At 42.8% G+C, this 14428-nt stretch overlaps 1 protein-coding gene across 1 annotated transcript in view; it reads left to right on the forward strand.

Annotated features, from left to right (window-relative positions):
* Positions 1-3007: 3007 nt before the first annotated feature.
* The window catches only part of LOC104520705 (RNA polymerase II-associated protein 1-like), a gene marked incomplete at its 3' end in the record, with an annotated part of 17065 nt that continues 5644 nt past the window's right edge, over positions 3008-14428 (forward strand). The window contains exons 1-6 of the mRNA XM_010162476.1: positions 3008-3235; positions 4198-4346; positions 4887-4979; positions 6324-6504; positions 8551-8727; positions 11740-11946. Of these exons, the coding sequence (XP_010160778.1) occupies positions 3046-3235; positions 4198-4346; positions 4887-4979; positions 6324-6504; positions 8551-8727; positions 11740-11946 (997 nt within the window). The remainder of the gene's footprint in view (positions 3236-4197; positions 4347-4886; positions 4980-6323; positions 6505-8550; positions 8728-11739; positions 11947-14428) is intronic.

The raw sequence follows: 14428 nt of genomic DNA on the forward strand, positions 1-14428 counted from the left end.
ATTCTGTGATGGTCCCTCTAGGGAAACAGTTTGTGTGCAGTTAGCTTTTAAGTAGCCAGTTGCAAGACTGGAGATAACCAGACCGTATGATGCTGGGGTTAGTGCTGATTGTCAGTAGTGTGTTATTTTTCTTGCATGTTTTCTCTGAGCACAAGTGAATAAGAATTTCTCCTTGTGATGGCCAGGTGAGTGCTGCTAATGCGCTTAGATGGCTTCTAGGGGACATGGAAAAAGGTACCATTAGAAAGCAAACTATTTTCACTACATTCTCTCTGTCTGCATGTGCCATATGTATACAAGCAATTCCTTCCTCATTGGACTGCAGAAGGACCAAGTCAGAGGCCTTGGTTGTATTAAATTTCTAGATCCAGTTAGAACACGGAAAGAACACATTTACAGCTTTGATCTATTTTTGAACCAAACTAGTGCCCACTTCTGTATTACCATCTTATAGCTCTTTACATTTGAGTGGCATCTATATCCATGTGGAGGAAGGAGTGGCTTTGAGGAAATGGTTCCTGGAACAACATCTAACCTTTCTAGGCAATGACTGCGTAGTTGGCTTCTCGTGCCTGACAGTTCCCCAGACAGATGAAGGCAGCTTCAAGGCCTGCTGTATTTTTGATTAACATTTTTAATACGTAGAGACTCGGACAAGGGCATGCACATCCCTGCGTGGAAGAAGCTTATTGCAGAAAGATTAGCAGCACACTTTGCTTATAACTGCGTGTTTTGTGTCTGTTAATCCCAGCATCATCCTCATTTGGGCTTTGGAGCCTGTGATGATAGGGCATGAAACACTTGGCTTCTGATGCGTGCGGTGCTGCTTATGCCTATCAACTCAACTATTGGAGCTCCTATTGTGGCAGAAAGCTCCACAAATAAACAGCAAGTAGGGGTGTGCTTATGCTAGAAGGGCACAAAAAAAGGAGCTGTCTGCAGAAGTGGCAGTTTTTGCTGTGCAGTTGCAAGGGAACTGGGCTGAGGGGGAGTGTTTCTGCACTCGCAGCCTCGGTCAGAACTGCAGTGACATCCCAGGTGTTTTTGTGTTAAATCCTTCTGTGACAGTAGTGAGGCACCATAGCAGGGTGCTCCCTTCCCTTCCTGCCCTGAAGGAGCCTTTGCTAGTGGCTGTGTTCCACAGATGTCCTTGACAGCGCTGGCACAGAAGCTGGGCATTTTCCCTGCGTGCTGGGGAAGGGTTTTATTGTTCAGAGGGTACAGGGACGTTCCCCTCGCTGCTGCTTGTGCCGCATGTAGGTCTGGTGTAAATGGAAGTTGTTGTTCTGGGACTCTTGAGCTGACAGCTTTCATTAAGGTCAGTGTTTTGAGGCGTCTGAAATCGAGCAACTAACTCGTGATGCTGGCTGGCATCGGATGAAGAGGCCTGGTTCCTCAACCCTGAAGTGCTGAAGTGAAGGAGTCCCTGGAAACCTCGAAACCTCTGAAAATCCACTTTGTTTTGATACACAAAACTCTTCAGTCTGAATGATTTTAGTCCAGCTTTTGCACAAAATGAGGGGCAGAAAAAATAATTTCAGTGGGTCTTACATGGTTGATGATTTTACATGAAGACCTTGATTTAAAAAAAAAACCCCAACAACCAAATATAGAACTTGCTGGAACCAGCAGCATCACATCTAATCAACCTTAGTCAAGAACGAGATCCCTGAAAATAGTATAAATATTCCAAGTGTAGGTCATAAATACTGCATGAGGTAATTCTTGTGTCTCTTAGTATCTTTCCCACAAGATATCTTCCCACCTAATTTACCATAAAGTATGGTAATAGCATAAGACAAAACAGGGGCTTCGGGGCAGTGGCTGTGCCCGCAAAATGGTTGAACTTTGTTTTGGTTTAAGATTAAGACAGAGATTCACTTCCAAGCTTTGCATTTTCTCATGCATACAGCCTGTCCATATGGCAGATAATTGTAGTTTTAAAAATCAATTTCCACTTTCCTTTCCAACTTCACAGTAAATCATCATTGAGTCCTGATGGGCTTTTAAAAGTGGAAGAGATCAAATATGTACAAAATATTTCAACATACCAAGTGTGGGAGGATGTCAAGTCTGTAGCATTAGTGCTGATCAGTGATTCAATTAGTGTGAAATGTATTTGCAAACACTTTACTTCCTGCCTGTGAGAAATGGATTAATGGTCCCAGGCTATGGGAGTGAGAGGTGGGGAGTAATACTCACAAATGTTTTCACGCCCAGTGGATAGGAGGTGGAATAGTTGCTTTCCTAGTAAGTTCTCAAATGCACAGAGGTAAAAATCTTAATAAATACCACCTTTGGCTTTCAACCCAAAACTAGCCCGGGCAGTGAATGAAAATGCTTGGAAATAGTGTGACTTCTGCCAGTAAGAGGGCAGTGAAAAAGTGAGAGAGAACTAAAGCAGGAGGACTGGATAAGGAAGAAAAACTTTTTTCACTTGGGAGATTTGGGTGAGAAGGAGAGCAAGCAGTGAGAGTGAGTGCATTGTCCAAAGCTAAGTGGACAGGCTCTTGCATCCTGATGGGATGCTAATGCTAGGATGCTGAGAAGATAGTGTGCTGGAGGGGGTAGATTTGCATGTTCCTGTGCCTCTGATGTTCTTGGTTAATGTTGGTATGAGAGTAAGTCCAATCTGTTTGCTGGGACCAGGTGCTTCTGTGGCTTTGCAAATCCAAGGCTGTGTTGTTGGCATTCTGGCAGTGATACACTTGTTGGCTGGATTTTTTGCTGGCTGGATGCCATTCTGCTCCCAGCTGGCTGGTAGACCAGGTGTTGGCTTGTCTAGTAGCGTGTTGTTCAGCAATGAAGAACAAAGTAAACAGTTTGCCTGGGACTCTGGTGCAACTAGTTGTGTCCTGGGGTGATGGTGAAGTAGAGCAGCTGCAGTACACACAGGAACAGCAGAGTGGGACAAAAATGAGTAGTTTTCCCTTGCTGTCCCCATCCTCTCCCCAGGAAATGCAGTTCTGTAACCAGTTTTCCATGTCTCCAATAGGTTCCATGTGAACAGCACACAGGTCCAGATTGCAAGAGCAGGAAGGCAGGATGTTGTCGAGACCAAAGCCTGGGGAGTCCGAGGAAGACCTGCTGCACTTTCAAAACCAGTTCCTGGCAGCCAGAGCTTCACCTGCAGTGAAGATTGTGAAGAAAGCGGACAAGAGGAAGGGGGAGGAAGGGAGTGCAGATGCTGAGAGACCCCCACTACAGGACAGCAAGGATGTTGTCATGTTGGATGGTAATTTCCCTTGTGGGGTTCTTTGAATTACTATGTTTCTCTGTCCCTTTCAGTGTTGCTCAGTGCTTGCCCTTTCACCTCTCTCTCAACCCAGTGCTGCTTTTGCCCTGCATGTGTGTCCTCCTTGCAGTATTGTTTGTTCTTAGCCTGGTTGGAAAATGTAGCTGCCTAATGTGACTGACATCCAGTAGAACCACCTTTTCAGCACATTGCCTTTGTCTACATTTGTCAGCTGTCTGTGGTGCCTTGTCAGCCTCAACACAAGAGGTATTTTCTGTAATTTGTCCCCATTGGATACTCACTGCTTATTTTGCCATCTATCCAGACCCTGTTCTCGGTGTCTTTGAGATTTAGCTCTGCTAACAGCTTCAGCTTTCAGCCAGCCTGTCTGGCTTGATAAGCCTCCTTCCTGCAGTTTTGTTTTCCTCTGTTGGTAGTAACTGTAGCACTTTTGTCGTGTGCTTAATAGTCTCAGAAGCTCAAGGTGCTTTCTTAAAAGCAACAATTTAAATCGTACAGTGCTTAGTTCCAGAGAAGGTAATACAATCCCAGTTTATAGCTAGTGAAAAGGAGGCCTTGACTTGCTCATGATCATAGAAATCACTCACTCTTAAAGCTGGCAGTGGAAATGTGCTTTTCTGTGCCTGAACACCACCTGCAAGGACACTATTTGTTTCTCTACATCCTTGCTTCTTCACTTAATACTTGCAGTCAAGTCTCAATACCCTTTGAAAAGACCTCGGTTGCCAATACATAAAATTCTTGAGCATATTTCTCACCATCACGCAGTGCAAGTCAGAGACAGAATAGTCTTTAATTGTGTTACTGCTTTCTCATCTTTTTTGTTTCTCATCAAAGCCATCCTAGGTGCTATTAGGGAGCCTTTGGTCTGGTATCTATTGCACAGTAGTTATATATGAGTAACGTGACTACTATTTTTTCTTATTACTTCCGCTCCACAGATTTTCCTGATACTCTCCCGGCTCTAACTCCAGCTCCTCCAAAAAAGTCCAAGGTCAAAAGTGCCTGTGTCCACTTTGAGGATGAAGATCCAGAGGAAAGACTGGAGAGTCATGATCGACACATTACAGCAGTCTTCAGCAAAATTATTGTATGTCTGGTTTTTATATGGTGTTTCTGTGAATGCTGCAAACTGAGCAGTGGTGAGGGATGAAGGGTTTTGCTGCTGCTTTTTATTTCTACAGTGTGATGAAGCAGTTGTGGCACTGTAGATCAAGTGTCCTGGAGTACCTTGAAAGAAAAAGTTCTTTGGGTATATTTTTGCTGTCAGTTAAATAATGGATTTGAATCTGCTCTCCAGTCCAGGCTGCCTACAGGTCACACTGCTTGCATGTACGGACTTGGGTGAGTTTCTAGACTTTAAGGGAGATGTTTTCATTGCTCTGCATTGACCCGAGTTTTACTTTATGTGACTCTTTGAGTGGTGCGTGGAGTTTGGCAGCCCAGCCTTTTGGAAAAGAGCCTCACTTTGGCTCTAAATAAGCACAAGGTACTCTGAGCCTGACAGCGATGTAGCAGAAAGCTTGTGAGCTGCAGAGCTGAGAGATTTTTGAGTCCACTCTTAGCTAAATGGTCTGAACATGTCTGGCTGTTGCATTAGTTTCTACAGGGTATGAATTTTTTGCTGCAGGAACGAGACACAAGTGCAATAGCAGTAACCATGCCAGTGCCCACGGGAGACCCATTTCCAAGGACGTTTCACCGCTCTGAGGTAAAAAGTGAGGTAAGATTGGGAACAGCTGTTTTATGCTACCTTCATTAACTATTAAAACTTCCCCACAACAAAGCCTAACGCTTGGTGGGTGGTGGGGCTCAAAATAAGTGACTTGGCACGCTGGAGCTGGCTCAACATATCTCTGGCATTACCACCTTAGCGTAGGAGAGAGTTTTCCCACCAAGCTGCCATCAAGTAGGCAGTCCATACCCTGCAGTTAAATAACATTGGAATCCTTTTGGTTTAGGAAAAAACGTGATCCCCTTCAGCTAACTTTAATGAGGTGGATCAAATCCTCACTGTTGTAGTAGAATTGATCCTGTTTGCTTGTTTTTCTCTGAGGAACAATCTCTGTTAATTTGTCCAATTAGGTTTGATTAAGTCCATACTTAATGAAGTTGCACCTGATTCCTCGTGGCATGATACTTGAGTATGGTTGCACATATTATGTTTTGCAGCTTTTGTGATTTTGCCATAATTATTTTTCTGAGGCTGTAAAACTGGAAGGCATGGCTGCTATCATCAGTCGTTGCTGTAGTAGCAAGAGCTGCTAGCTGAGTGGGAGTCAGATGCTGGGAGCTGGTGTGTGATTGATAGCTCTGGTTGCTTTGAAGAGGTAGCTTATTTCGAAGGACATCTTTTTTGAAAGGAAAGAGTAATATTTTTAAACTGCCAGTTCTGTTTACCTGGTGCAGGAGTGCACAAAACAGCTACCAAATGTTCAGACTGCCTTTTAAGCTTCTTCTCTGGTCTAAGGACGTGCAAGTTTTTGCTTAGTCTGCTTTGGATTTCCTGTGCATCCTGTGCAAGGCTGTTCAGATCCATGCCCTTCCATCGCCTAGGCAAGCAGCACAGTAATTTAGTCAGGATTATTTTAGCACTCCTTGCCCACTTCTTGCTGTGTAAATCTCTTCACCCTGCTGCTCTCTAATCACCTTATAAGAAGCCTGTTCCAAGCATGTGGTGAGTGCAATACAGTACAGTCCCATTTATCCTCAGAAATGCAAAGTATTCAGCTATGCAGGGTTTCCAAACAGCAGGGAAGCTGGAACTGTTGTGTTCGGTGATAGTTTAGGTGTACTGCCTGGCTTGACTTCACTTATAATGAGTCATCTTCCTTCTCTAGGTAGCAAAAACAGTCATGTTTTTGTCTCTCTGTCCTTTAAACTGTGTGTTAAAAAAGGAATAGCACACACACGGAAAAGGGCAGGTGGCTGCCAGCAGCTTCTGTGTGTCACGTCCCAAAGTCTGATCTGAGGGTGTCTTTAGGATCAGATCTATACGTTTGTTAGTGGCAGGTGTGTGGGGGAGTCTGGAGAGGAAAGTGGTGACACATGGCTTTCCTGTTTGCAGGTGAAGGTGGGATCTGGAAGAAAAAGCATCTTTGCACAGAAGATGGCAGTGAGAAGAGCTGCTGAAAAGGCAGCAGCAGCTCCCTCTGCTGCCGAGTGTGTGCAGATAAGATCAGCTGCTCCGGATGTTCTGGATCTTGAGGGACCAGCAGGAGAAGCACCTCTCCCCTGCATCAGGGATGGTAAGTGGAGAAGGTTCTACTTATCCAGCCTACCGTATTTACATAGCCTAGTAACCATAACATCAGTGCACCTTACCTTTAAATTAGGGTAGCCCTGTTGTCCTCAGTTTAGGAATCTCAAGGTCACTTGGAATGTCTGTGGCATGACAAGGAGACAAATGGTCTGAGACCCAAATTAACATTCTGAAAATTGGGTTAGCTTTCTCACTCACTTCCTTTTTGCTTCACACAGGGCCAAATAGATTTATTTTTCAAGGTTCTTGTCCTCCTTTTCCTCTGTTTTTATTATATGTAAAGTTTTTCTTGTTTCATCGTTGATTTCCACAATTTTAGGAAGAGGATTCTTGTGTCTGATGAAGTTGTTTGAGACCACTGTGATGCAGGTTCCCACTCCTACCTAGAAGCTGAAAGCTCAGTCCTCTGTCACCAGATCCACTGCCATGAGACCGTGGCTTTGCTCCGTAAGGAATGCTGTGAGGTGGTGCTGATGAGTCAGTGCTATCTCCAGCAGTTATTTGTCTGACAGCAGCGTGACAAGGAAAGATGAAACCAATTCAACTGCTACCAGCATCTCCAGGCTTTTTGTTTGTTTGTTTGTTTGTTTGTTTGTCTTGAAATCTCCTATTTGCTTAAGACTACCACATGTCTGGGTTTTTCCCTACCTCCCTCTTTTTCACATTGAAATAGAGGCCAGGTGTCATTTAAGGGTTATTGCCATTTGGCTAAGGTTTCTGTCTGCCCTGACCCCTGTCAGATTGTTGGTAAGAGAACCCTGAGATGTGCTGTGCTGCATGTGCACAAATCCACCATCCAGGTCTATATCCTGTGCTTACTGTATATTCTGTTACAATTGTGTATGTGTGCTTCTGTCTGAGAAATCTCAAAGGGCAATGCAGAAGCCCTATAGCTGTGATCCTCTTGAAGCAGAATGCTTTGAAAATGTGGTAGCACAACCAAGGGATCAGAAAATGGCTTGGCCTTCTCAGCAAGGTTGTTGTGGCAGGATCACTGGAAGCAAGAGAAGAGGGGGAGCTCTGTTTCTTGTAGTAACAAAGTGTTTGTGCCTGGTAATCCTCAGCTCAGTTTTGCTGATGGTGAGAAGCTTCCTGTATCTTTTAACAGGTCACTCTGGCTTCTCATCTCTTTCTGCTCAACATGCAAGGCAGCTGCTGTGGAAATGACATCAAACCTTACTGATGTGATGATGTGTATGATTACTGCTGTTTGAACAGGGGTTTGATCCTTTCAGGGTTGGCTGGTTTAGGGTCACAGGGATGTTCCAAGTCACTATATGGAGCACATGAACAAAACATAAGGAATGAAGCCACTAAGTCAGGTCCTTGTATAGTGGGCTACAGGAAAGCTGGAGGGTCTTGCTCTGACCACAGGAGCATGTTACCCCGCTGCTAGAGTTAAATGAAATGAGCCTTGAAAAAGGATTTCGTTCAGGTGATAAAGGAGACTCGATTTTGTTCAGGGTGGGAAAAATGCCCCCCTTGCTGGAACTTCTAATATGTTTAACCCATAAAGGTGGATACAGGACGTTATTAGAAGCAAACAGGCCTGCATTGAGAATGGATCCTGTATCACTCCAGAAACTGGGTTACATCATAATTTTAATTCTCTGTCTCACTCAACAGATATTTACTAGGTCAGGGTTTGCCTGACATATAAATGTGGCTTCACAATGGACAGAGAAAGAATCTAGTATTCACTAACTTGGAAGAACGCTCTGACTCATCAATTTTGAATTATGCTCCAGTTTACCTTTTCTTGCCTTTGCTTTGTATTAAAGAAACAAAATTCCTTTCCCCTCATCCCTCACCCAACTCCTAAAGAAAAAAGGTGAAAATGACGTTTTGTTGTGGCATGGGGTTAAAGGCCAAATATTTTAATGTTGTTTGAAGCTAAACTGAACTTCTTTACTCCTTGACTACCAATGCAAAAAAAAATAAAAAAATGCAAGCCTCATAATGACAAAATTGTGATATTCATGTTGCTGTAGACACTTAAATCACTAACTGCTTTCTCTGCTAGATCATACAGAAAAAGCTGGTGACTTTTTGATGTCTCAGCGGCCTTGTCTCATAACGGGAGAGGGTCTTGGAAGCCAAAAGAGTGAGCAGGAAGTTCAAGCTATTCACAAAGAGAACCTGGAGAAGCTGCGGTCCATGTCTGAGGAAGAGATCCTGCAGGAGCAGGAAAAGCTTCTGGCTCAGCTGGGTATGTGCTTCCCAGGGTGAATTCTTCTAGAGATGTGGAAGTTTACTGAATTTGTACATGTTCTAAAGTCTTACCAAATTCACAGATCAAAGATGGGAGCTTGGGATTCCTGCTCGTTGCCTCTGTAGATAATCTAGCTTCCATGTCATGTCAGTAGCTTATGAGTGAGAATTAAGTGTGAAGGAATTAAAGAGCACTTGCTCCTCATTGCGAGGGGGCTTAGCTTAAGTCTGTTCTGTCTCCCCTTTGCTGTGGGATAAGATGGTCCAGGCACTCTGTTACTTTGCACATCAAATACCTGGTTACATATACATGGATTGAGGTCCTAAAATGTAATTCTCTGAAGCAGATGAGAAAGCAAAGCTATTCTTGGGGTGGCCATAGCAGTGCTGAAGTGAGAGAGAGCCCTTGGTCTTCCCCTCCAAAACACCTTAGAATTGTGTAAGAACTGTCAGTACCCAGATAGGGAAAATGTGTGGGCATGTGGGAGATTTCAGTTCGAATCTGTACTTGGTAGAGCAGAAAAGCTTACAGCTAGTCTTGAACTTCTTGAAGTGTTTTAATTACCTGACTGTTGGGTACAGAGGTCTCTGATTTGGAGCCCTGTCCACAGTGGTGCTCTGGGATTGCCTGTAACTGACAGCTGATGGCAGGACGGGGAGAACCCTGAATGTGGCATGTTTGATAAGACTTTGTGTGATCTAGAGCGCTGTAAAACTTGTTGGCATTGGTTTCAGTGATTTCTGTACCATTTTTGATCAATGGTTTCAATAGTTTTTTTAAGGACAGATGTACAGATGTAGGTGGCAGACAACAGTTTTTGAAATTCTCATCATTACAGATTCCCTAGCATAAAATTTAGGTGTCAGTGGCATTTTAGATGCATAAATCTCCTGTGGGTTTAGCTTAAAGTTCATATTAATGATCTTGACTTCATTGCAAGCAGCATGGGTATAACTGGAAAGGTGTCAAAGGAATTATGCAAAATAATTGCTTACAGAATCATTAGGCACATCTTTCATTCAGAGAGCTGAGATGTCCAAGCTACCTGAGGTGGAAAAGATCTCTTTTTCTTTGAACTTCACTGCTTACAACAATGGCATGTATCTGAAAAATATCTTGTTTATGTACTTTCTTCTTGTGACTTATTTGTGATCTTTACTTCTTGTCCCCACCACTCCATGCTTTGGGCTATTAATGAAGTGAATACTTAGGGAACTTAAAAAGGATATTTAAAGGGTATTTGAAGTATTTCTGAACAATAAATTATTTTCTAAAACAGTATCTTTGTTTATATGCCCTATAGGTTAAAATTGTAGATCTCTTGGTCTTTGAGGCGTTAAGGAAACTGGGGCTAATTTTGGTGTTCCCAAAGTATCTGTGGTTAGGGAATTATGCACGATGGAGCAAATCCTAAACTAAATTGCTGACTTACTTATGAGTTTGGGAACTGGACAGGCACAGAGATGCGGATTAAAGAGACTTTTTCTCCATATTCAGGAGTGTGAATAATGTGTGGGTGTTTAAAGCTGCCCAGTCTCTGAGTTAATCTCTTAGTTATGAAGCAGATAAGACTCCGTGGTGTGCAGTATGAGGATAGGTGGGCAATTCCATGCTGGGCAGTGTCCTCAGGGTCTTGTTGTTGATACTGTTCTGGTTTTGCTTGTGCAGACTCTGGGCAGGAGTAAGCTTTCTCTCTGACATACTGTGCACAGATTGACATATCAGTGACTTTTTTGACACGATGTGAAATGCTGAAGTAATGAATAGTCTTTTCCTTGCTCTGTACAGTGAATTGTGAGAAAGTGAGGACTGGGATTGCATTCAGGAAAAAATATGAGTGGTCCAGTCAGACTGGGCTGAATGCTTCTCCCTCACCAAGGGAGGTTTAAACTGCATCATGAGGAGAGTGTAAAGTGATCACAAGTGTAGGATAGATCCTTGCACGCTCTTTGAACTGTTTCAGACACATGGGAGTAATTTCCTTTTAGGGGTGACTTCTCAGATACTAGGCACTTCTGAATTACTTGTCCTTTATCCTCCAAAGAACAAATAACTAATGTAGGTGTTGTATTCTGTTACTTTATACATCTCTGATGCTGCTTATTGAAGTTTCTCTGTACCTTTTAGAGGCACAATGCACAGGCTATTACTGTTCACCTCTGGCATAAGCATCCCAATGCCATCTTCTGGATGGAGAATATTCAGAGAGAAGGTATCCCCCATCAAAAATTATGTGGGATATCTGTAACAGATCTGATAGCAAAATTATGATCTTCTGACATTTTCCTATTTTAGAGCCATAGGGATATTATCTGTTCTTCAAAACACCCCTGCCTCCCAAATGTTCCTCTTTTCCTCCAAAGCATGAAGAGAATGGCCACATCTGTTTTCTGGATGTCGTCAGACTATAATTGACTCTCAGTATGGGGAGTCAGTTCAGAACAAACAAGATCTCCTTCTCTTAATACAATACCTAGACCATGTGCTGCAGCTTCAGTGTAATTCAGTGAAGAGCAGGTAGTTCTTTTCCTGGTGTCTGTTTGGTGTATTCTTGTAGCATTCAGATTAATGCCACTGAGCGGTCCACACACAGGGTAGGCAAACTTGTCAGACCTGGGTTCCTCCCAGAAATCACAGACCAGAAAATCTCTCCGCAATGAATAGTCTTGTTTGAATGTGCCTTTTCAGTGGCAGTAAGGGGGAAAGAAACATTTATCTCTTTATTTGTAAGTTGGGTGAGTAACTAGGATTTTTGTTGTTGCTTTACCTTGAAAGGCATTTATCAGCTCTTTCTCTGGTGTTGCCTCACCAGACAGTTGTAGCCAGCTTATGTGCTAAAGAGGTCATGAGGCAGTTAAGTGCTTCAGTTTGAAAAGAAGTGACAGTTGGTACAGAAGAAGAGGCTGTGTGGAATGGGAATGAAAAGGCTAAAACATAAATAGCAGGAGCTATAGGCATATCAAGTATTTTGAGGCTTTCTGTCACTTCTCTCTCTGTCAATACTTGCAGATTCCAGTTTAGTTGCTTTCTTAAAGTCGCGACGTGGTGGCAATGAAGGCCAGAAAAAGGAATTACAGATGGAACAGAACAGACTGGAGGAGTTTGTGGAATCTCTGCCTGTGGCTCAGCATGATGTAGGATCATCTCTTTCCATGCAGGACTCAGCTCTGGAAGAATCTGTAAGGAAGGAAGAAAATGTGAAAGTAGAAATCACAGGTAAGAAACGAAGTGCATGTTGTTAATGTTCTTAACATAAACGTAAGGTTTGTGTGGTGTTTGCACCAATCCAGATTGGACTGACGTGGCACTTTGTTAGTTGTCCAACTCAGAATTTTATCATGATGTTTAAAAAATACATATATTTTGTGTTCAAGAAAGAACATCTCTGTTATTGGGCTCCATAGAGGAGAAGGGTGATACGCTGTGTAATGGTGCTGAGCTCTTCAGTGGGAAGTCTTGCTTTGTTTTTGAAATTTGTTCTGAGGTCTCTGGAGGGAAAACATGTTTTAAACAGTAGACATCATTGCTCTTCTGTCCAGTCATGTGAACAGGGAAACAGAAGAGCCTGGTAGTGAGATTCAACTGCTGCTTGAATAATTTCTTTTAACTGGGACAGGCTGGGGACAAGAGGGTGTTGGGTGGGTAAGAGTTAGTGATTTGCTCACAGGATAGCATGGAGGTGATGGTCAATCTCGCTTCAGGAAAGCTGCTCATATAGTGCATGTATGTCTTATCATGACCCTGCTCCTGATGGCCCTGCTCTGTAGCTTGTGTATCAGAGCCCACATGGTCATTTCCACAGGATACAGGTCTTTGTGCTGTGGATGCAGGAAAGTATTAAGGTGTAGACTGTTCTGCTTTTTTTTTGAAGAATTGTACAGAGCTATTTCCTCTTACGACAGAACTCTTTAATGCTCAATGTATTCCTGTATGAGAAGAAAGCTGCTTTATCCCCAGCAGCTATAGCAACCTATATATTCTCATGGCAGAGAAAATAAGTGTTTTCCCCTTAAGCTCTTATTGTTGCTTTCCTCACTGCAGTTTTTTCTTTAGCCATTTCTTTTTCTCTGTTGTGATTTTTAGCCTCCCATTTTCATCTTCTCCACACATTTGTTTGTAGCATGTTTCTCTCCTTCATTAGCATGCTTCTCCCCCAATTTCATATCAATTCTTGGCTGTCTCCATCTCTTGATCCTCTCTTCTGATGCATTCTTTGTGTTCCCATGCAACGTGCAGACTGATTAAAGAAGTCTCTGAATCAGTCCTGGATTTCAGCGTGGTATTTGCAAGAGATAACAACCATTTACCATTTTTTTGATGAGAAGGATGAGTCTGAGTGTATGTGTGTGTACATGTGCAGGAGAAGGAAAGCTGATTAGCCTCTCATTGAGGAAAACACTTCACCGAACAGTTCTTTTGCTGGATCTCCCCAGGTTTTACTCTTCCCTGGATCTGTCTTAATCAAAAGGACTATTCTTAGTTCTTTTTAGTTCCAGAACAATTGAATGCACAAGTAGCAGCTGATTAAGTGACATTATTTTACTCACCTGGGAGCAATAGAAGCGGGTTGTTCAGCCTATAAAGGCTGCACAAGATTGTAGTAGAGCTCTTGGGAATCGCTCGGTGTTCAGAATGTCATATGCTGACAATACCTTTTGCTTCCCATGGAAGACCGCACAGGAAAGGAGAAGGGGAGTTTTCCCAGGATATTTGAAATAGTAAAGAAAAGATGAGCTGAAACACAGTTACAAAACCAAGGGAAGCCTTTCCAGTACCTGAGTTTGTGCCTGCAGCCCATCTTGGCCAACAGGAGATGTAAAATATTAATGTGGCATTAGCACTTAGCATTGGGCTTTTGCATCAGTTCATGCTCAGAAGTAAACTCATCATGAATAACCCAGCAGAAGTGGTCATAGTGAATTTCCCCAGGGAGAGGATGGTGACACAAAGCAGTGGGATTGCTCAAAAGTCAAACCTGTCTAATAAGACAAAAAGGCTACTGTTTCTAATAAACAAGATGGTGAAGCCTTTATCCATCAATTTGTAATCTTGTCAAATAGAAAAGTAAATTCTGGCACCAAGACAAAGGGGGGAAGCAAAGCAGAAAAGGAAGAGGTTGGGTGGTGGCCTCAAGTCTGAAAAAGTTCAGTACAGTTGTTGCATTCACACTGTCAGCTTGTGTTTCTGTGAAGGGATTTCTCAGTAACTGAACTATCTGCTGATGCCTTGTAATATATGTCTGTTTTTTTTCTTGTTGTCAAGATCATAATACTAAGGGCTGGTGGTAATATGTGTAATCCTATTCATGGAATGATTAACTCAACCCTATCAATTTAGTCATTAATGGAGAAGGAGAAAACAATTTGTTGAATTACAAATGTCAGTAGATTTCATTTTTCTGCTGATGTTATTTCCTCTAGTTTTGCACCTGCCACCCACAAACATTCCACTTTCTTACATTTCAGATGCTTTTTTCCTTCTCTTCAATTAAAATGCATGCTGAGCCTTCGGCTGAAATTCTGCAGAACAGCTTTCTGACTGGGAAGGATAACTCTGTGCTTGGTTCTTTGCCTGACTCAATACCACATTGATCATAAGGGTGAAGCTTCATCCTAGAAAGGATGAGTGCCCTCCTTGAAAGTTTATCTGCTAATTGGAGGAAAGTAAACAGTTAGGTTTCAGGCCAGTTATCAGCAGG

This window comes from Antrostomus carolinensis, unplaced genomic scaffold (assembly GCF_000700745.2).
Source record: "Antrostomus carolinensis isolate BGI_N321 unplaced genomic scaffold, ASM70074v2 scaffold49590, whole genome shotgun sequence".
NCBI classification, from domain to species: Eukaryota; Metazoa; Chordata; class Aves; order Caprimulgiformes; family Caprimulgidae; genus Antrostomus; species Antrostomus carolinensis.